This window comes from Eucyclogobius newberryi, unplaced genomic scaffold, assembly GCF_026437365.1.
Source record: "Eucyclogobius newberryi isolate DKJ021-1_F unplaced genomic scaffold, fEucNew1.0.hap1 SCAF_22, whole genome shotgun sequence".
Classification (NCBI taxonomy): Eukaryota; Metazoa; Chordata; class Actinopteri; order Gobiiformes; family Gobiidae; genus Eucyclogobius; species Eucyclogobius newberryi.
In genome coordinates this window covers 22,337,034-22,361,177 of record NW_027315857.1, presented here as the reverse complement: position 1 = coordinate 22,361,177, position 24,144 = coordinate 22,337,034, and the positions used below count along the sequence as shown (strand labels likewise).

The 24,144-nt window shown below is 39.1% G+C and overlaps 1 protein-coding gene across 1 annotated transcript; it reads left to right on the top strand.

The window, feature by feature from the left end:
- Positions 1–1,399: 1,399 nt before the first annotated feature.
- On the top strand, positions 1,400–22,485 carry LOC140371910 (type II inositol 3,4-bisphosphate 4-phosphatase-like). The gene is made up of 18 exons (XM_072459146.1): positions 1,400–1,611; positions 3,018–3,111; positions 4,058–4,121; positions 4,388–4,535; positions 5,095–5,225; positions 6,043–6,150; positions 6,226–6,328; positions 12,230–12,395; positions 13,668–13,853; positions 13,945–14,047; positions 15,084–15,310; positions 16,016–16,139; positions 16,274–16,400; positions 17,708–17,848; positions 18,850–18,947; positions 19,036–19,133; positions 19,878–20,032; positions 22,326–22,485. The coding sequence occupies exons 1-18, from the start codon at positions 1,520–1,522 to the stop codon at positions 22,456–22,458; spliced, it is 2,298 nt and encodes a 765-aa protein (XP_072315247.1). The 5' UTR covers positions 1,400–1,519; the 3' UTR covers positions 22,459–22,485.
- The last annotated feature ends 1,659 nt before the right edge of the window (positions 22,486–24,144 follow it).

Below are 24,144 nucleotides of genomic sequence, written 5' to 3'. Positions count from 1 at the left end.
TACGCCGGGACAGAGGGATATTTCAAGTTCCCGTTGCTGCGTCGTTGCGTTCGAGCGAGTTTTGGTGGGATTTACGTTTGTAATCCACTAATCTTTTTAACGTCGCCATGGAAACGCACTTTCGGTTGGTACATGAAATGATTACAGGAGCATTTTGGGGCAGAGAGTCACTTTGGTTTGTGATTAAGAAAGAAATATAACATGAGAAAAATGTTGAATGAGCGTCTTGTTTTTCTAAAAAAAAAAACAGTGTCCAGATGGAAACAACTTTTAAGCATTTATTTATTACTTTTAAGCATTTTTAGTTTTTTCTATGTTGTTTTTTCAGACGAGACTCTTTCCTTCCTTCTCCGTCAGAGACCTGCTCAAATCCAAGACGCAGGACTGCAACTGCAACTGCCTCGACTTAAGGTAAACAACAAGTAGTAGTACAAGTAGTAGTAGTAGTAAAAGTAGTAGTAGTAGTTGTTGTTTACATGTACAAGCAAAATCTGATGATCAAAAGGATAATAAGTGGATTTTAAAAAGTTATTGTTGTATTTTGATGATGATAAACTTTAAAATAACTCTAAAATCTGTTTTTTTTTCCTGTCATGACCTCATCAGAAAGAAATCAGATTACTCCGGAAATCAGATCACTCCGAAAATCAGATTACTCCGGAAATCAGATTACTCCGGAAATCAAGAAAACACAGCAGTCGACTATTTTCATGTTTCTATTACTCAGTCAGTATATTTAGTAAGTGCAGGTTAATTTATGAAAACACAAGCATCAAAATGTAAATACATAAAGCCATAAAGCATTTTGTAAAAGTTACTCCATACAAAAACTATCACACTAGACAAAACTACAAATGTTTGATGCAAAAACTACAAACGTTTGATACAAAAACTACAAACGCTTGATACAAAAACTACAAACGCTTGATACAAAAACTACAAACGCTTGATGCAAAAACTACAAAAGTTTGATGCAAAAATTACAAAAGCTCACTACAAAACTAAAAACGCTCGCAACAAAACTACAATGCTCGATACAAAAAAAACTACCGTACAACGTTTGATACAAAAACCCTCAATACAAAAACTACCACACTCGATACAAAAACTACCATTATTGATACAAAAACTTCAAAACTCGATACAAAAACTACCACACTGTACGTATAAACTCTGTACTCTGTTGTTTTTGACCATCCCTGCTTCAATAAACTACAGGAGGCACACAAAGCTCAGCAGGTTTGTCATGAGGCTCAGAAGCCGCCCTCTGATTGGCTGTTGCCCTGTTACCTGCGAAAAGAACCAGGAAGTAAGTCAAGAAAACAAACCTTCTTCCTGCTTTTCAACATGTCAAGAAGTCACACTCAAGAACAAGAGAGACAGGGAACCAAAGTAGGTCAAGTAAGCAGTGGTAGAAGTAGTAGTAGAAGTAGTAGTAGTAGTAGTAGTAATAGTAGACGTAGTAGAAGTAGAAGTAGTAGTAGAAGTAGTAAAAATAGTACTATTAGTAGTAGTAAAAATGAGTGCAGAAGTGTCTGAAACTTACACTTGGACTAAACATAAGTTTTTTGCACCTTGGGACTTTGACTCGGAGCTTCCCTCGTCGTCCAGGTAACGGACATGTGATTGTCAAAAGCCGTTCTCTTTGTAGTTGTTTACTTGGAACGTTTTGGGGTTTGCAGTAGTCGAAAAACAAGTACAAATGTGTGTTTCCCACGCTTAAGTATGTCAGAGTGATGCTAATGCTTATGCTAATGCTGTTACTAGCTTACAACTGCTAGCATTGTTTCATGACTCAATAATTGAGACGTAATAATGAATATATTTAGTGGCAACATTGTGGTTTTTTTGGTTCAATCTATGCTACAAAAAGTTAAACTAAATGTAAATGGCTGGTCACAAGGAATTTAATGTCAACAGAAGAAAATAAAGTACTTTACTGTTGTTTTGGTTGGACAATTGTGACGTTTCATCCATCTAAAACCTCCCAACTACAAAATTACAATCGTGTATAGATCAATTTGATGGATTCATGGAAAACTAACAAAATCTACTCGATAAAAACAAAAAATATAAAATAATCTTACCGACTGCATGTCTTGTATTTTGTGTTATGTTCTGCATCATCGGTTAGCTCTCGTTTACTGTCGTTGCACCGCATACTTTCCTTCCTATAATACAATAATACTATAGTTTTGGTTCCTCTTCTGTGACAATACACTCTGTAAATGATGTGAACGCAGCTCCTTCAGACAGGACTTGGTTTGTGTCGTTGTTGTGCAGATAATGTTATAATAAACAGATTTTAGGGGTTATTTTTTGACGTTTTGTCCGTCCAAACACATTAACCTCACGTTATATCAATCAGATTACATCCAAGTGTTTACATCGTTATCCGACTGAACTGTTAGCTCAGACGTGAGTAATCTGATTTCGTTCTGATAGTTCACGCCAGAAAATGAGGCAAAAAAGGCCAACTAATATGGCAAATACAAGAAAAGAAAGAGCAAAAATGTTACAGATTGAAAAAAAAGATGTTATTTTAAAATGTATTGTACTTTGTGTCTCTGAAAATCCATTTTGTTTGTTTTCGATGATCATAATTCTCTTCTGAGCTATTATCGTATTTTCCGGACTATAAGTTGCAAATTTTTTCATAGTTTTGGCCGGGGTGCGACTTATACTTATATTTATACTTATGTACTTATACTCCGGAGCGACTTATATGTGATATTACTTGTTATTTTCACACTTGTAACCGCATTTCATACTCCAGTGCGACTTATGTATGTGTTTTTCTTCTCGATTATGCATTTTTTGGCTGGCGCAACTTATACTCCAGTGCGACTTATAGTCCGGAAAATACGGTATTCTAGTTATCTGATATTTCTGATATAAATGTGCCATGTTAGCAATTTCTTTGAGCACTACTTGGTATAAAGTGATATTATTTTTGATTTAATGATTCGCTCCCGTCACAGATTGTACCTCAAAACTGACGTGTGTTTCTCCTCCAGGCCTACGGATGGCGTTGGCGAGGCGCGAGAGGCGAGAGCGTCGGAGGTTCAGGTGGAGGCAGAGACGGGCGACAAAACCACTTCAGAAAACAAGGTAAACACATGAAGTTTGATCAAGTCTCTGCGCCCTCTGCTGGCAGCGTCAATGAAACGCTTCTAAACGTCTGTCAGCTGATGTTCGAAGCCTCATTTGAACTGCGTTACTCCTCAATATTTTGTATTTTAAAGTGCATCGGACTCATTGAACTAAAATGCAGTTAAGATAAATCTGTTTTTAATTTAGCAAAAAAATATAGACAATTTTATCACAGAATAGCACATGTTTTTAGGTTTATAATTTCACTTCCTGTTTGTAATTGGTGACATCACAATAGGAAATTACCCAGCACTGGGCCAAAACTCATCTAATGTCACAATTGTTTTAATTTGACAAATAAAAATATATGAGAGCGACTCTATGCTGTTGAATTCATGTTTAGAATGTTAAAAAAGTTGTATATTTTGTGTAAATTCTGCATAAATTTTGACGGGAATGAGTGTACCTAGTGTGATGTCACTTCCTGTCATTATGATGCGAGAAACTGCTTTCAAACTATAACATTAAAGCGCCTCCTACAGGTCAGACGACTCATTGAACTAAAACACAGTTAAGATAAATATATTTAGAATTTTGCCAAAAAATTGAAAAATGTTATCACAGAGCGACTTTATTTTGTTGAATTAATGTTTAGAGCAATAAAAAGTTGTTTAAATTCTGCACTAACTTGATGTCACTTCCTGTCATTTTTCTACAGAGTTTTCAACGTTTTCTCCGCAAATATTTGCTCTATTGGTGTAAAACTATATTTTATATGTACAACAGGTATAAATACATCAAATAAAGTCACAATTAGAAACTTGTAAAAACCTGTCATGCGTCACTTTATGCTAAACTTGAAGATGTTTACATAATATCGCACGTTTAACCGTCTTTCTCGGTCGTGTTGTGGTCGATGTGGCTCATTCATTTGATTTCACTTCTGTTTATTTGTCTTTTTCAGTCTCTATGTAACTTTCTCCACGGCTCGTTTGACGACAAAGAGCACAGCCCACTCATTAGAGCAGGTACAAGACCACTGATGATGGATAACTATGAATATGATTATTAAAGCTCTATATTTGTACATATTCTCTCTATGAACGCTCTGTGTGATGCTGACCCTGCCCCCTGGGGTCACACATGGGTCAAAAGTGCTCTGTGTGATGCTGACCCTGCCCCCTGGGGTCACACATGGGTCAAAAGTGCTCTGTGTGATGCTGACCCTGCCCCCTGGGGTCACACATGGGTCAAACGTGCTCTGTGTGACCCCGCCCCCTGTGTGTGTGCTCAGTGCTGTGCGGCTCGGTGTGTAAAGTCTACAGATTCCCCGCTGAGGACCAGCGATGGCTGCTGGTGCGGGAGGAAATGTCCGAGACGCCTCTGTCCTTCTCGTTGCCCCGGCAGCTTCTGAGCATGCTCAGTCTGGACTACAGGAACAGGCAAGGACAAAAAACACAATGGAACATCTGATCTTAACGTTCAGGTTTAGTCATATTATTTAAAGAAAACATGATGTGATGTAGGTAGAGTATGTATAAATATTCATTTAAATTCAATCATATTCACAATGTATTTGTATTTATTTATTTTTCACTTAATAAATACAGATTTGTTTTTAAATTATATATTTTTTTACCATTTAAAAAAAAAAATTGAATTGTTTTAAATATATTTTTTAAGGATTTCATTTAAATTTTCCAATGCCTATTTTGCTGATCAAATCATAAGTGTATATATATTAGTATTCTGATCACTATTATGACTATTTAAAAATATATATATATATATCATATTTTATATTTGAGCAATATTTCTTTCAGATACCTTATACTGTTTGGTACTGAAGTATTCATAAAGTCACCAAACTCCATATATTCCATCATTTTACTGCAAATGGATTTTTTGCTTAACGGGAGATGACATTGATTTAACTTGAATTACTGGTGATCAAAAGGGGGCGTGGCGTGACCTTTACAGTCTTTTGCTCTGTGTTTCTAGGGAACAGGAAGTCCGGCAGCTGCGTGACCTTTTACCTCACATGGAGCAGCTCAGGTGTGACATCATCAGCCACTGCGATCACATGACCCGCTGCTACCGGGAAACGGACCAGCACCTGGAAGCGCTGTCGGGTCAGAAAAGCTAGCTTTTTATGGAAAAGAATGAGTGTGGAAATGAATACTATCGGTTTGTGTTATTTTGGAGATGTGCAAATTAGAATATTGAGTTTATCGTTTGTAATTAAAACTATTAAAATGACCATATTTACTAAAGATCCTTTCCAAACCACCATGAAAACAAGATCTAGGCCAAACTGGGTCAAATCTGAACCAAGACTAACTCGGGTCAAAAGTTTGGACTGAACTAGGACAAACTTCAATCTAGGACTAAATGTGGGCTCAATTGTCTCTAACTAGGTCTAAACTCGGTCTAAATGAAGCCTAAACAAGGACAAAACCAGGACTAAACCAGGTCTAAAATGAGGCCTCAACAATGACAAAACCAGGACAAAACTAAGTCTGAAATGAGGCCTAAACAAGGACTATACTAGGTCTAAACTAGGTCTAAACAAGGACAAAACAAGGACTAACCTCGGTCGAAAATGAGGCCTAAACAAGGACAAAACCAGGACTAAACCAGGACTAAACTAAGTCTGAAATGAGGCCTGAACAAGGACCAAACCAGGACTAAACTAGGTCTAAACTAGGTCTAAAAAAGGACAAAACAAGGACTAAACTCATTCTAAAATGAGGCCTAAACAAGGACAAAACTAGGTCTAAACTAGGTCTAAAAAAGGACAAAACAAAGACTAAACTCGTTCTAAAATGAGGCCTAAACAAGGACAAAACCAGGTCTAAACTCGGTCCGATCAGGGACTTAACCGGGTCAGTACAGTGACAGAACAGCACAATCAAAACGACAAACTAATACGTATTTTCTTCTGAACAGCAACGACCAGTTTCAAGATGAGCAGAAGTAAGTCGGAGCGCCACCTACAGTTCGTTCCCACAAACCTTCACTCTCAGAGGATGGAGGTGACCAGCCCCGACGCCGCAGGTACAACAGCTTTGAGTGAGTGCTTTTGAACCCTTTCACGGCGTGTTTCTTGAGTCAGATCTCACATGTTTGCAGGAGTTTGGTACGACGTGACCACATTCGGAGCTCCGGCTGAAAACCATCAAGGCTTCAAACAGGGAGGACTGAGCCGGCTGATGTCCAGAGTCAACATGAACAGGTTTGTACCAATAGGCTGGGTCGAGAGACCGCCGGACCACCAGGGGGCCACAGGGGGGCAGCAGGGGGGCAGTAGGCAGGGGCTCTGGTAGAAATACATTGCGGTACATGAAAATGCAAAGTATTACCGTATTTTCGCCAGAGCGACTTATATGTGATATTATTTATTTTCACACTGACAACCACAAGAGGGCGCTCTAGGCTCTAAGCGACGCAGAAGAAGAATCTGCACTTCCTCTTCCTCTGGAGTTTGTGGAGTTGTTTAGAAGTGACACAGAGGAAGAAGAATTCAATGGATTTAGTGATTTGGGGTAAAACTGATGCTTTGCTAAACTTGTTAGCATGTTCTTTATGCTATAGTTATCTGAATAACTGTTCATATGTTACGTTAACATACCAGACACTTACCACAGTTCTGTCTGTGCCTCATGTAGCTGAAGGTGTTAGCGTTAGCATACGTACACCTATTCACCATGTTCTCTCATCTGTTATTATTTCATCTGCATTTCAAGATGAAATGTCTGTTCTTGGTCCTGGATTTTATCAAATAAATTTCCCCCAAAGATGCAACTTATACTCCAGTGCGACTTGTATATGTTTTTTTCTTCTCTATTATGCATTTTTTGGCTGGTGCGATTTATACTCCGGAAAATAAGGTAACAGTTAAATACAAATGAAAACACTCTTTTGGTGAGTGCACGTTTCCTCTCTAAACTGTTTTAATCCTGTATTATAACGCAATCTAACGTGAAAGTATTCAAAAATATTCAGAATACAGCGCTCTCATAGGTAAAGGAACATTTTTACAGGTACTACTAATACTAATACTACTGATACAGCTTCTACTACCACAGTTAAACTCCAGTTGAGCAGGTTCTTGTGGACATTTCATGTTATTCTGGTTTTCTGCTCCAGTAACTCGCGGGTTAATCCTGTAATCTCAGCTCTTTGTGGATTAAACGAGACTCAGATTAATGACGCGCAAACACAAAGCTCCACATCCCAATCAATCAGGCCCGGAATGTGAACGCCAAAATCGTAGAACGGTATCTCTACGTTCACGTTAAAGTTTCAGCATGCGACTTTCTGCTCGTCTCGTGAGATCGTCGCTTTGTTGTTGAATGTTGAATTTATCCGTCTTACGTTTTGCTCAACTGCAGTCATTTGTATTGTTAAAAAGAAAGTACTGGACAGTTTAATGCTTTACTGTGGAACTTTTCATGTGAAGGAATTAATACACTTCAGAAAGCAGCATTAAAAACTCATATAAATGGAAGAAACGACTGAAAAAGAAGGCGAAATGCATTTGAACGTTGAGTTGCGTCTGAGTTTGAGCTGAAATCATCCCAACTTGTAACAATTACTCAAATAATTGTGACTAATTGACTATAAAAAATAACCTTAGTCATGTTTTGATCGTCGTAATCATTATTCAGACCGCACAGACACAGGGAAAGAGCCTTTATAACAAAGACAGTGGCATTATTAAAGGGCGTATATGACACGTTTTTATGGTTTTCAAATTTTTACTTAATTTGGTGTATTTATACTTGTTGTACCTATGAATGTTAGTTTTACACCAATCGAGCAGGCATTTGTGGAGAAAAGTTAAAAAATCTGTAGAAAATTACAGGAAGTGACATCACACCAAAGGTTTACGCAGAATTTACACAAAATAAACTACTTTTTAAGCCTCTCAACATTAATTCAATAAGATAAAGTCATTTTTTTTTGCAATTACTTGAGGGTTTTTCTCAGTGTAATTTCCTAGCGTGATGTCATCAATTACAAACAGGAAGTGAAATTATAAACCTAGAAAAATGAGCTATTCTGTGGGATAACATTTTTATTTATTTATTTTTTTAACTTTCGAATACATAAAACTTAACTACATTTTAGTCCAATGAGTCGTTCGACCTGTAGGGGGCGCTTTAAATCAAAACGTCACAAACAATGTCCAATTTTCATCAATAATACTGTCGGTGTAATCCCTCATTCGTCCAGGCGTGTTCCATAGTAGAAAAAAGCTTCAGTTGTAGTCATCTGGACTCAGTTTGAAAAAGTAGACGTTTCGACTCTCATCCAAGAGTCATTGTCAATAACAGAATTTAGGTCGAGAACTCCGATATTAATACTGTTCTGTGGTAAGACCCGCCCATTGGGAGGAGCCTTCCTGAAGTAGAAAGAGTTGTTGGTTTCAACAGAAACTCCCCCCTTGTATCTACCGAGCTAGCCTATTCAGAATCTTAATGGGCTGTTAAAACCTCTTTGTCTCAGTGAGACCCTGGCTCAACCACCCTGAGTACCTGATTAGCATTTGAATTCCCTGGTCCTTTACCTTTCCAGGGGTTCAGTAACCCATTATAGATAACAGGAAGATTAAACCTAAGCCCTCCATTTCTGTTTAAAGAAGGTCTTTCTTTTTTAACAAAAATAGCTTCCTTGACTCCTCTTTCAAACCATCTTTTCTCCCTGCTTTCAAAAGAGTGCTGGATTTTACACAGACAGCACAAGAAGCACAGCACAGGAAGAGCAAAGAACGCCAAATCAAGAAGTTCAACATTCTTTTGAACAAAAAGAATGCAGGTGAGGTCGAGCTAGACATTAGGACTGAGACAGACAAATTAGCGACCAGCAAAAACAATTGGATTAAGAACCTATCAGATCGTGTTCTGACACAGGCAGAAAAGGAGGTGCTCTCTAAAGGTCTCAACTTTTCTGTCACCTCTAAACACATCCCTACAGAGGACTACATCACAGCCACTGAAACGGCAATTAGAAACAACAACATGACTGAATCGGAGGCTGCAGACCTGAGGTTACGTGTCACAGCGACCCTGAAGAGTGCCAAACCACCGCCTTCAAATATCACAGCTGAAGAGAGAAAAGCACTTTCAGCACTGGAAAAAGATCATAGCATCAACATCCTCCCAGCAGACAAGGGACGTTGCACTGTGATTCTCAACGCAGCTGATTACGAAGCCAAAGTCCACACCCTCCTCGAGGACACGACCACATACGAGCGCTTGAAAAGAGATCCGACCAGTGGCTACAAGAAGAAAGTGATAGACTGTTTACAAAGGCTGGAAAAAGAGGAAGCGATAGACCGGCCTCTGTATTACAGACTGTATCCTGGTGAAGCCATGCCCTGCATTTATGGCCTTCCAAAAATACACAAAAAGGAGGTTCCACTCAGACCCATAGTGTGCAGCACAGATTCCATCACTTACAATGTGGCCAAGCATTTAACAACTATATTGGCTCCGCTTGTGGGGAATTTGGAACATCATGTGGAAAACACGCACAACTTTGTGGATAAAGTGAAACATCTCCAACTGGACCCAGATGACCTCATGGTTTCATATGATGTTGTGTCCCTGTTCACCTGCATCCCGACCTCTGATGCAGTAGCAGCAGTGAGGATCAGGAAGACACCACCCTACAGGAAAGGACCAAACTGACACCTGAACACATATGTAAACTGTTGGACATCTGTCTGAACACCACTTACTTTCAATTCCGGGGACAATTTTACAGACAGATTCATGGCTGTGCCATGGGCTCGCCCGTCTCTCCCATAGTGGCCAACCTGTACATGGAGCACTTTGAGAAGAAGGCACTGTCCTCATTCTCAGGCATAGCCCCAAAACTGTGGCTCCGCTCTGTCGATGATACTTTTGTAACAATTAAGAAACAAGAGCTGGAAACCTTCTCTGATCACATCAATGCTGTGGACCCACATATCAGGTTTACAAGAGAAGACGCTAAGGAGAATCGCTTGGCCTTTCTTGATTGTTCCACGATCAGAGGAGAGGACGGGAAACTCCAAATAGAAGTATATAGGAAACCTACACATACGGACCAGTATCTGCTCTTTGGTTCCAACCACCCACTACAGCACAAGCTGGGTGTGATCAGAACCTTACAACACAGAGCTCAAGGTGTGCCCACCAGCTCAGAGGGCAAGAAGAAAGAGGAAAAACATGTCCGAAATGCCCTCTCAGCCTGTGGTTACCCCGCTTGGGCTCTCAACAGAGTGAAGAGAACCAAGAAGCAGGACAAAAGGGAAACTGAACAGAGAAGGAAGGGTGTTTCTATCCCTTATGTGTCTGGCCTGTCGGAAAAACTGCAGAGAATTTTTAGACAACACGAAGTCCCTGTTTATTTTAAACCAGGAAACACTTTAAGACAAAAACTGGTTCACCCTAAGGACAAGTTGCCGACTCAAAAACAGAGCAATGTAGTTTATTCGATCCAATGCAGTGAAGAAAGCTGTAAAGAACGGTACATAGGTGAGACAAAACAGCCTCTACACAAGAGGCTCTATCAGCACAGAAGAAATACAAGTTCAGGACCTCAGAGTGCCGTGCATCTCCATCTTGAAGCCTCTAATCACTCGTTTGAAGACGGTGATGTGAAGGTTTTAAGCAGGGAGAAAAGATGGTTTGAAAGAGGAGTCAAGGAAGCTATTTTTGTTAAAAAAGAAAGACCTTCTTTAAACAGAAATGGAGGGCTAAGGTTTAATCTTCCTGTTATTTATAATGGGTTACTGAACCCCTGGAAAGGTAGAGGACCAGGACATTTAGATGCTAATCAGGTACTTAGGGTGGTTGAGCCAGGGTCTCACAAAGACAAAGAGGATTCTAATAGCCCATTAAGATTCTGAATAGGCTAGCTCGGTAGATACAAGGGGGAAGTTTCTGTTGAAACAAACAACTCTTTCTACTTCAGGAAGGCTCCTCCCAATGGGCGGGTCTTACCACAGAACAGTATTAATATCGGAGTTCTCGATCTAAATTCGAAACGTCTATTTTTTCAAACTGAGTCCAGATGACTACAACTGAAGCTTTTTCTACTAACATCTGTGAATGTGCATTTATGTATATCTGTAGTATTAATGTATATCTATAGCTTTTATGTATATCTGTAGCATTTATGTATATCTGTAGTATTAATGTATATCTATAGCTTTTATGTATATCTGTAGCTTTAATGTATATCTGTAGCTTTAATGTATATCTGTAGCTTTTATGTATATCTGTAGCATTAATGTATATCTGTAGCATTTATGTATATTTGTAGCTTTTCATGGCCTTTTTGAGGTAACTAAAGCCCTGTGCTGCGTCAGAAAGCGCTTCAACGTGATTTTTTTAATCCACCTGTCACTCATTCAGAGCATGACGGAGGCTGACCAGTAGGGGGAGTGAGTGAGTGAGTGAGTAAAGTGTCTGCGTTTGGATTTCACAGGGCCTGGCGTGGGTGTAACACGAGGAAATGTATCACGATTTTTGTTTTTGTGCAATTTTTATTTTTTAAACATTTTTCAGTCTAAATAAAAAAATCTTTCAAAATCAATTTTCAGAAAATAAACACAAACGACTTTTAATAATTGCCATAGGAAACACAAACGTAATGGCATTTCTTCCAAAGTCTGAACTCTCGATTAAAAAGACCCAACTGAACTGACAATTTGTTTTTTTTATTTTTCACTTAACAAAAAACAAACAAAAAAACACGTGAAACAGAACATGACCACAGAGAACATAGCAAAGTAGAAAAAAAATAATAATTATACAACAAAAAAGACGTCTCAATTAAAGCACCCCAAGCTTGAAATAAATGTCTAATTTAGTCCAAATTCGGTCAAATTGATCAATTTTCAGATTTAAGTCCAAATGAGATTTTTCCATTTTCCGTATGTCAACGATAATGTCGGTCCAGTTTTTAATCCTCGTTTTCTGTCTGTGTGTGATGGCCTTTTCCCTGCTGCCAGGAGTGCATTCCAAAGTATCCATTCACCGTGTCCATGGCCCGAGTCCCGAGTCCTAAACACCTAGTTTTGAAATCGAGTGTCGTGATGATGTTCAAAGTAAAGTTGTTTAAAATCATTCTGTTTGTGCAGTTGTGTGTCGTTCTCCCGGGAGGAGAGCTCCAGGGTGACGGAGCTGCTGGACAACGTCGCCCGGTTACAGCCTCTCATTTTCGGCCTGGCGGAGGAGCTGCTCTCGCCGTGTCTGGAGGCCAACGCCGCGCGGCTGCAGAAGGTCGTCGACGCTCTGACCGAACAGGTAAAACCCAAACAATCTGCGATTTATTCCACACATACGCACATATTACTTAAAGGGCACATATGATCCATTATTAGTGCTGTCATTAGCCTTTAAACATGCTCTTGAGTACCTTTAGTTTGGCATCTCATGTTTTAGAACTAAAAAAAAAAAGTGTACCGTATTTTCCGGAGTATAAGTCGCACCAGCCAAAAAATACACAATAGAGAAAAAAACATATATAAGTTGCACTGAAGTATGAAATGCAGTTGCAAGTGTGACAATAACAAACAATATCACATACAAGTCGCTCCGGAGTATAAGTATATATAAGTATGAATATAAGTAAAAGTCGCACCCCGGCCAAAACTATGAAAAAAGGTACGACTTATAGTCCGGAAAATATGGGTATTTATAATTGTTTATTTAGATCTCAGCTGTTTAATCTGGGACTACTTGTGTTTTGACGCCATCTACTGACTGCAGAGGGAATTACACACAGTTTAATCTAAACATTTCAAGCTGGCCTTTCACTTCTTTCTTTTAATTTTGTCACTTCTGGTCTCGGAACGCAGTCGTACTGATCGTGATTGGATGGGAGGAATTTATAAAATGAGTCTGATTTATTAACTTAAAAACAGCAGAGAAGATTCTCAGAGCCGTCCTCGGGGTCATTTCTCGAGGAGGTTCAGAACGGAGTGTTTTTGGCGGTCGGAGGAAGTGGATTTTCTAACCAGGATTCATAAAACTAGCATGAAAGAAGCCAAATGCTACTCCAGGCATGTTTTGAATGAGGGAACAGCGTTAGAACAGAATTAAAAGTACAAAAAAACCAATATGTGCCCTTCAAAAAACACATATCATTGACTTTTTTGACCTTTTAACTGTGTAACTTTTTTTCCCTCATTGTATTTAGCTTCATTCACCTCAGAAAACACTCAGTTTCAAATTTCTCACATTAGTTACGTCACATTTAGAACTCCTAGGCTGTTTATAAGTCCGTCAATCATCGCCGGACTCGTTATGAGCGTTCCTGCCATCGAAGTTGCATTCACTACAACTGCACACCTACAGTGCAATTCCCTCTGCTGCCAGTAGATGGAGTTGCGACACAAACCCTCACATACATAGAAAGTAGCTAGCGTTTGATAGGTACGTTATTTTTCTATCTAAAACGTGACACTCCAAACTAAAGGTACTCACGAGCATGTTTAAAGGCCAATAACAACACAAACAACGCAGAATATTTGTCCTTTAAAGGCGCACTATAAGAGATACTTTTGTTTTGCTCAGACAGAGGAGTTTGCACACGCTCTCAAAGACGAGCTGGTGAAAGTCGCTCTTTCGGCCGAACACAAACAAACGGCGGCTCGCTGCGTCTACAACTGCAACGGAAATCTGTCCAATCAGGAGAGGCGAGCGTCCGCGGGGCAACTGCAGCCGCCCCGGGCCGAGGACCAGTACGATGAGGGGCAGTGGGTAAGGGTCATTCAGTCCTTTTACTGTTTTAATAACTCTCATCGGCCTTGGAGATATTTTTTTTGTTTTGTTTTCTTGATTTGTCGTCCAGGACACGGTTTGGGCGAACGTCGGGAAAAGTCTGGGCTGCATAATCGCAATGATGGAGCGACTCAAAGAGAAGGAGAACGGACCAAACCCTCACGACACCGCTGGTATGTGACACCTTTGGTCGCCGTACATCTGTAGAATGGATTCTGTTTGAAAGCCAAAGAAATGCCTGTATTGTTTAGGCATTTAAAGAGGTCAACGGTCTCATTTACTGTTTAAAATGTTACTATGTCCTGTACAAAAACCTTGAAAAGTGAGGATTGGGGTTTTGTCCGTACGTATACTTTTCTAGGAAGAATTACAGCTTTATAAATTATGCCCCTCGCCACCTTTTGCTGTAATTGTTTGCTGATAATAACATGTACAATTGAACATATGCATAGAGAGCGAACGGTAATATAAAAGGCCAATAGAGGGCGCTAGAGCTCAAGCCGTTGGTACGCTGCGACGTGAAGGAGGCGGCGCTAAGCTAAAGATAATGGCTGCTACTTTAAAAACATTGTAGCTTGGTCAGTTCAACTTTTTATATTGCACTACCGATCTAAAACAACTCAATACAATTTTAAAAATTGAAAAAAAAATGAAAATTTGAAAGGTTTGAAAATTAGGAAAATTTTAAAATTTTAAAATTTTAAAAATTTGAAAAAATTACAAATTTAAAAATTTGAAACATTTGAAAAATTTAAAAGTTTTGAAATTTTAAAATTTCAAAAACTTTGCCTTTCTACTCACAACAAAAAGATGCTTATTTTTTATGTATTTGTGCCAAAAATGCTCGTCTAACGGTCGAGGAAAACAGGGGTTTTCAGAGTAAAAGCGTCTTGAATGCAGGAGATTCAAATCAAATCAAATCAATTTATTTTTGTAAGGCCCAAAATCACAACAACAGTTGCCTCTGAGGGCCACAGGGAGAAATGATTAGATTAAATATGACTCAAACTTAGCCAAACTTTCACTTGCTCACACATTACAATATTATAAAAAAAAGTTTGAAAACAAGCAATATTAATAAAATTCAAAATAATTAAAGTATCAAAAGTCAAAACATGCTCTAAACACTTACAATTAAAATGTCAAGTTTTCATGATACGTCTTCTAATCTAGATATTTATTACTATATTACTTATGTCTTTCCCACAGGCTCTTCTCCCTCCTCTCCCTGTTCTCCCTCCTCTCCCTGTTCTCCCTCCTCGTGGCAGGAACATATGCTCCCTCTGCTGGTGACCCTGAGGGACTGCGTTCGCGAGGCGGCGTCGAAAGCCCGCGCCGCCATGACGTTCGTGCTCCTGCAGGGGGCGGCGGCAGCCACAGTGGGACGGGGCCCGGCGCTGCTGGTGCAGAGACGCCAGGCCGTCTTCAGCCAAGCGGTGAGCGACAAAGAAGCGACGAAGAAGCGACAAAGAAGCGACAAGAGGAGGAACGTCCTGGAGTTAGAGACGTGTCACGCGCTAGTCCACCGACAAGAGCGACAAATCCTGTCTTTGCGCTGTAAAAAGTGGATAAATGTTGTGAAATTACTCCAATTCAGAACGTGAATCTTAATTTTACTCATCGTATTCAATGTGGAAAAGCTCACGTTGATAATGTTCTGGTGGAGGAGCAACTCTCAGCGATTAATTGTCACAAAATCTAAGTCTTTATCACTAAAAATCGGCAACAATTTTGCGTTGCCATGGTAGAAATGTCAGTTGATTTGCTTCTCTATTAAACAGGATGGAAACATACTATCTTCTTGGCACATTTGAGCAAAGGGTTAGAAAAAACAAAACAAAAGTATAATTTGTGGTAAAGTATGTGATATTGTGACAATTTCTATCTTTTTTTCCGAGTCAAATCTTAAAAAATAAATAAAAAATGGTCATAAATGTCATGTAAAAAGTGAAACATTCGATAGTCTCAATACATCATTTTAACCGTTTTAATCCAGACTAGTCTCAAAACAAAACAAGAGATATTTAAGATATTCAATAACAATCCTTAAAGCTCTTCGTATTTTTTATATCGTTCCGTGCAATATTTCATGAGTCTGCGTTTGAAAGATCGATTAAAATGTTCTCGTTTCTGTCCTTCAGCTCACCGTGGTCACATGCGCTTTTATTATGAAACTCCACAACGGTTTAGAAGACGCTGACTTCCTGCGGCAGCTCCACAAGGTCGGGATTCTGGCTCAGTTCGAGGGTTTACTCAGCACCTATGGTACAAAAACAAATACTACTACTACTACTACTACTACTACTACTACTACTACTACTACTACTACTACTACTACTACTCCTACTCCTCAGCCAAGCATAACCCAGTACTTTCTCTCACATCTTGTTTTCCCTCAGGAGATGAACTGGGCCGGCTCGAGGACATGGAAGTGGGCGTGGCCGACCTTGGCAAAGTGAAGTTTGTTTTGACGGAAGGGAAAAGCGACCAATCGGACGACCTCCTGCCAACGCTGGCCGGGACCTGGTGAGAAACAAGAGGATATTTTTAAATTGCGTGCCACTGGAGGATGTTACGTGACGTTTTCTCGACCCATGACGTTTTCTACTGACGTTTTCTTGACCCGTGACGTTTTCTCCTCCTGACGTTTTCTCGACCCGTGACATTTTCTCCTGACGTTTTCTCGACCCGTGACGTTTTCTCCTCCTGACGTTTTCTCGACCCATGACGTTTTCTCCTCCTGACGTTTTCTCGACCAATGACGTTTTCTCCTCCTGACGTTTTCTCGACCCATGACGTTTTCTCGACCCGTGACGTTTTCTCTTTCTCGACCCGTGACGTTTCCTCAACCCGTGACGTTTTCTCGGGACGTTTACTCGACCCGTGACGTTTTCTCGGGACGTTTACTCGACCCGTGACGTTTTCTCGGGACGTTTACTCGACCCGTGACGTTTCCTCAACCCGTGACGTTTTCTCAGGACGTTTACTCGACCCGTGACGTTTTCTCGGGACGTTTCCTCGACCCGTGACGTTTCCTCGACCCGTGACGTTTTCTCGCCCCTCGACGTTTCCTCGACCCGTGACGTTTCCTCGACCCGTGACGTTTCCTCGACCTGTGACCGTTCTGCTGCGTTCACATTTGTGCAGACAGAGCCCTTCCCCATGTGTGGACAATAAAGGATTATCTTATCTTATCTTATCTTATTGACTCGTACTCAGCAGTTGCGATGGCCTGCTCTGGCCACTAGGGGGCAGGGCTTCAGTACACATTAGTTACAGGGCGACCCTTGGATTACTGCCTCTGTACGTTTGTACTTTGACCAGACTCGGCTCCTTTTGCCCGACACATGCAGCAGAAAGACAGGAAACTGATGTCTTTAAATGCTTCCATAATGTGCACACGTTTTTCATGATGTGTGTCGTTTGAATGTTGTTTCTTTGTTTGTTGTAAAAGAGGTTTCTAATCTCGATGGAGCTCTCCTGGTTGAATAAATAAATGATCCGCCGCTCGGGCCACGCCTCCTGAACTCCCGGAGAGGCACATCGGGCTTCACATTTAATATTTCTCTATTATCTTCACATTGAAAGGTTTAAAATCGTATAAAGGCGCTAAACTGACTGACGTTGTAGTGTTTAATTATTTTACTCATGTTGTTTGCTCATTATAAATACACTCGGAGTTGTATTTTATTTCGTTCTCGACTCATTTCGCTAATTTTTGACGCTCAAAAGTGTCATGTCTTTGTTGCTTTTGCCTGGTTGACACAAACATTGCGTTACTTCCGGTCGCAGTGCAAGAGCATGAGCCCCTAAGTGTCAGATTTCCGTGTTAGGTGCAGTTTGGCGGTGAAGGTCCCGTTGCCCCCGGAGAACTTCTCGTCGCTGCCGCAGGAGCTGAGGGAAGGGCATCCGATACAGCTGCACCCGGTTTTCTTCAACATCGGCATCAACCAGCAGCAGAGCCTGGCCGAAAGGTAAAAATAAAACACACACAAACACACACTGGCAGTTTAGTGTCGAACCGGCGCTCGGTCGTTCAAGCGTTAAAGCCGGAAGTACGTGTTTAAATCTATTTTCCGGAGTATAAGTCGCACCAGCCAAAAAATGCATAATAGAGAAGAAAAAAACATATATAAGTCGCACTGGAGTATAAGTTTGATAGAGAACATGGTGAATAAGTGTACGTATGCTAACGCTAACACCTTCAGCTACATGACGTATGCTAACGCTAACACCTTCAGCTACATGACGTATGCTAACGCTAACACCTTCAGCTACATGAGGCACAGACAGAACTGTGGTAAGTGTCTGGTATGTTAACGTAACATATGAACAGTTATTCAGATAACTATAGCATAAAGAACATGCTAACAAGTTTACCAAAGCATCAGTTTTACCCCAAATCACTAAATCCATTGAATTCTTCTTCCTCTGTGTCACTTCTAAACAACTCCACAAACTCCAGAGGAAGAGGAAGTGCAGATTCTTCTTCCTCTGTCACTTAATAAAATAAAATAAAACGATATAAAATAAAATAAATAAAATAAATAAAATAAATAAAATAAATAAAATAAATAAAATAAATAAAATAAATAAAATAAATAAAATAAATAAAATAAATAAAATAAATAAAATAAATACAATAAATACAATAAATACAATAAATAAAATAAGTAAAATAAGTAAAATAAGTAAAATAAATAAAATAAATAAAATAAATACAATAAATACAATAAATACAATAAATACAATAAATACAATAAATAAAATAATTGGTTGATTTATTTTTTTATTGTATTTATTTTATTTCGTTCATGTCACCAAAACAAAGACAAATTCTAGAAATGGGGTTTCATTTTCACACTCGAAAAGAACCATCATAAATCTGTAAATTGCATCTGTTTTGTCGTTTGGTCAGGAGGACTATTATTCATTAGTTATTATGGAATGTTTTTTCTTGTTTTGTTTGTTCCAGATTTGGAGACAGTTCGCTTCAGGAGAATCTGAACCGGGACAGCTTTGATCTAGTCCGGGCGTACTGCGACCGGCTGCGGGACAAACTGCCTCACACGGGTCAGAGTCGATGAACCTCGCCTTGTCGGACGATCGCCGCGGCGTTTTCTCAAAGTAAACGTGTTTTTTTAATCTCTCCTCTTCACAGGCGACGCCGAGGCGCTCCCGGAGCTGTTGTCGGCGTTCGACTCGTGCGTGGAAAGCAAAAAGAAGAAGAACGTGGAGGTTTTGTGGCTCGCTTCCATGGTAACAACAACAATTCAGACGTATATTCATTTAGTTTGTAGTAAAAATAAATATCATGCAGTAAATCATGTTAGAAGTGCATTTAGCAGCTGTCATTTTTAGCCTTTACTTGGCCGGGAATTCATGTTTTTTTGTGTTTTATATAATTTTATTCCTTTTTTGTGTGTTTTTTTGTTTTAGCTTTTTTCTGTGTTTTTTATTTATTTGTCTATTTTTTGTGGGTGTGTTTTTTTTTATTTGTTTTTTTTTACATATTTATAAAATGTATAAAAACAGGGCAACAGTTTTAAAAAATCCTTAAAAAACCCCAAAACATTTAAATTAAAACTGAATATACTCATTTATCCAATGTTTTGCGTTGCATTATTAATTCATTATTATTTTATTTTATTATTATTAATTGTTTTAGCGCTTTTTATTATATCGATTAGTTGTTTAGATTACATATTTCCTGCAAATATGAGATTAGTATATATATATATAAGTATTTAAATGAAGCGTTAAGTGTGTCTCCAGTCAGACAAAATCAGTTTTTCATTAAAAACACAAATTTGACATGTTTTTGGTGTAATAACTGCTCTGTCGGAGTCATAAACCTTTTTTCTCAGCAGAGGCTTGTTTTGGAGTTAAAAAAAAATAGTTTGTGATTATTTGAATTGTTAGTTATTTGGTTTCAACCTTATAATTTAGTGTCTTTATTTTATATAAATGTGAAACAAACGGAGCACATGTCGTGTGTCGCAGATTTGCAGGAAAGTGAACGGCCTCCGTCTGACGAGCTGTAAAAGCGGCAAAGACCGAACGGCGATGTCCGCGACGCTGGAGCAGTGCGTTTTACTGAGGGAGAAACACGGCCTGGACCCGCGGCACTTCAGCGCCGCCCTGGACACCATGAGGAGGTACTGCACCCTCAGAACTGAGATAAGCTTGAAGGTTGTGATTTTGTGTGGGTTTAGTCAGCAAAACTACCTCATATCCTGCTCTTTTAATTTGTTTAAGTGGCCGTCCTGATGTTTGAGCAATATGCGTATTGTCCCAGTGTAAAGGTGTAAAAAAAGGAGCTTTTTGAGTCAAAATGAGACCACTGTGTGTTGTCTACATCGGGCTGAATAAAAAGGCTCAAGTTTTTTGCCCATTTCATTCAAGCAGGTGAAAAACTTTAAAGCAAATGTGAGTGTTGGCACATAACATCAGATAAAGTCTATCAGACGGATTAAACTGCACATTTCTCTAAAACACAATCATATTTCAGATTTTACCGAACATTTTGCCAATTTGTCCCCAGTTTGACAATTTTTGTAAAGTTTATAATAGTACTTCCTGGTTGGTTACGAGCAGCAAATATGACATACAGCTGTTACCTAGCAACCAGACAGTAAACAAGAGCCAAAATCCATATAAGACAACACAGCAGCACACAATAATACCATAAAACACCTTTATTTTGTCGAATGATGCTTTAAACTGTCAGAAAAGTGTGAGTGTAAACAGTCTGTGTCACACACTGATGACATCACAAAGGGATTCAGCTCTACTTCCTGTCATTTTAAACTCTTATTTTTCAAGATTTCTTCACAAACTTCAACTTAACAGAAGTAAAACTATGATAAACATTTACCACAGGCTCTACACCACCAAACCAAGTCAGTCATTCAATTTAGGTCTATTTCTTTGGACAATGTTGATCTTTTTGCTTCTAAACCTCTCATTGTTATTATTATTTAATTATTAATTATTTACTTATTTCAATCAATTCCATTTTTTTTGCCTGTATAATTATAGTGTGACCTGAATAATCACAATTTTACAGTCAGTGAGTAATCTTGACCTCCCCAGTACAGATTAACCCAATGAGTAACAATGAACCGATTGGGCAAACGCCATCAGAGGAGCTCAGTACAATTCAATCTCACTTTAGTTTAATTTTTGTTCTTTATCTCTCTCCTTCCTCCTTCTTCTTAACACAAACCTTCCGTTCCCGTCTGTATATCGCTCCTCCCTTTGCCCTCGCTCTTGCCCCGGCTCGTGCCCGCCCGGCCCCTCAGATCCCGTCGCTCTTGGGGGCAGATGCCCGGCTGTTACACCCGCCCGAGGCTCACATGGGTCTCCGGGTCGGACTCGGCCGCCGCCCCTCCGCCCGCGGCGCTCAATGCGTCCTGGCCCCCGCCGTGTATGGCCCCCAGAGCGCCCCGACGCCACCTCTACCCCGTGGCCTTCCTCCTGGTCTCGTCTCACGTCCTAGTGCTCTGGCTCATCTTCAGCGTCGTGGTGCTGCTCGCCAAATATCAGTGACCGCCAGAGACTTTCTGCGCTTTTGTCTCCTCTGTCTTTGTATGTTTTTTTGTTTTGTTTTTTCAAATTTAAATTGAAAAAAAACCTTTATATATGTTAAAAAAGAAGAAAACACAGAGCCAAACACACTAAAGGTCCTGCCGTTTCTTACATTTCTTACATTACGTTTCTTTACATAAAAATGGCGAATAAACACATTTAATCTAAAACAAAGAAATCTTGTATTTAATCCTGTTCTTTGTTTTTTGTTCTTTTTAAATGCAATTTCTTTTTCTATGTTTAACGAATGTTGCTCAAATTTCCCTCTTCTCCTTATGTTTGAAGCATGTTTTTTGGTTTTCTGCCATAGACTGGACTACAAAAACAAAAAACACACATTTTCAACCATAAAATCATCATCCATTCATATTTTATTCTTATTTAAAAACTGACATTCGTAGAACTGCTTTTTCTTCACACGTACATACTGATTTGTTTGAATTGGAATATTTAAAGTGAGAAATGTGATATGAATATACGGTCTGAACTTTGTCTGGGATTATTCAATAAAAAATACAGACACAATAGAAAAGGTGATATGAAAATTGGCAACTAAACTAAATTACAGACAAAAAACAAATAAATCAACCAACAGGAAGCAAAAAATAAAAAAACAAAAATTGTCCAGGCAGGATTCTAATTAAATGAATGAATAAATACAAAAATCTTAATCATTACAACTTTAAAACTCACATTAAACTAAGAAATGTTTTATATGGAACCTAAATTACAAGAGAACCGTTAAAATGAACTGTTACGGCAAAGAAAAAACTGGTCCCTAACGTTAAACGATTAAAAAATGCAGCACAAACCGTGGCCTTTTCTTTTTTCTCACCCCGTTTTCTCCCGTCTCGTTGGCAGAGACGGCTGTCGTCTGGAGAACGTGCAGAAGAACATCGGCTGCAAGAAGTTTGCCTTCAGCGGCGTCCAGCTCCTGTCCTTCCCCAAACAGTACAGACCGCCCGACGGCACCTACGGCCACGCCCAGACGTAACGCCGGACCCCGGGAACGGCGCAGGAAAAGGACTCGCCAACTGAGCCTTGAACGCGAAAAACAGCAAAATAAAAGCAACCGAAGTAGAACGTCCTTTAGTTTACTGGGACGACCTTTCCTCCTGTGAATGAAGTATAGTATTTAAAACGCTAATTGGATCACGTGAAGGACACATGTTTAGTCCAAGTACTGTAGTGTTATTCGTGTACTCATATTCCTTATGACACGCTGCATGAAAGCCGGTGTTTATTTGTCCTATTTTAAGAGTTATTTGGGGCACCAGCCATTTTTTAGGCATTTAACAATTCTGAAATTCCGAAATTTATGAAATGGTTAATCTGAAGGTTATGAGAACAATACTGGGATATTTGGAGTGTTTTCTGTGAGGACACACTACGTGACGTTTAGCCAGATTTTCGTATGATTTTCGCTTAAATTTAAATTACAAGGTGGTGCTTGTTACGGTGAAATGTCACTATGAAGACGCATTTGAACAGGAAGTCAATAATGTTGTTTCTATTATCGTTTTAGATCAATATTGCAGTTTACAATGAAGAAAATGTAAAATGACGATCTACTTATGTTACAGTTCAATATGAAAAAATGTAAATATGTCTGATTTAAGTGTTTATTTTACTCAGAAAATGGTAAATTATCTTCTAAAAGTCTTAAATGATAACATTGAATTCTTGAATCGAACCCAAGCTGGTGCCTACGCCTTCTTCATCGAACAATTCCAACATTCCCACCCACATTTTTGGCTTCTCATTGGAAAAAGTACAACATGAAGAAACCTCTGAAAACAATAAGAACCCATTGATTAGTCAAGAAACCCCCAAAGTCTTCTTTACACAACGGACAAAGGAAAAGTATAAAATATCTTTCAAGTTTGAACAGGAATGAACAGCCCAGACAGAGACTGGAGATGATCCTGCTCATTCCAAAGGATTTGACAACATTGTGCTTTTAAAAGTGTTTTATCGTTGTATTTTTGTATTTTTACGAAGTATAAAGTGCTCTGTGGCATTAAAGTTTGTATTATACTGTATTAAAGTGACGTATGGCAGGTTTTTAAGACTTGATTTTGGCTTTATTTGGTGCGTTTATACCTGTCGTACATATGAATTATAGTTTTACACCAAATCGATCAGGTATTTGTGGAAACAAATTTGAAAAATCTGTAGAAAAATGACAGGAAGTGACATCACACCAGGGACACTCATTCCAGTCAAAGTTTAGGCAGAATTTACACAAAGAAACTACTTTTTTGACATGATTTCAACAAAATAAAGTCCATCCATCCATCCAACAAAATAAAGTCATTCTCATATATTATTTTATTGGTGAAAAAAAAAATTACATTAGAGGGAGTTTTTGCCTAGTTTTTGCTGGGTAATTTCCTAGCTTGATGTCATCGATCACAACCAGGAAGTAAAATTATGAAGCTAAAAATGTGCTATTCTGTGATTTTTTTTTTAGCAAAATTCAAAATATATTTATCTTAACTGTATTGTAGTTCAATGACTCAACCAAACAGTAGGGGGCGATTCAAGTTTGTAAGTAAGTCTTCCCACTATGATTAAAGGTGGAATGGCCGATTTTTTTCAGCAAATTTTTTATCATATTTCCTCGTGGCGTGGATAAATCATTAGTCCTGCCACGTATCAATCATAAAACGCACCTACC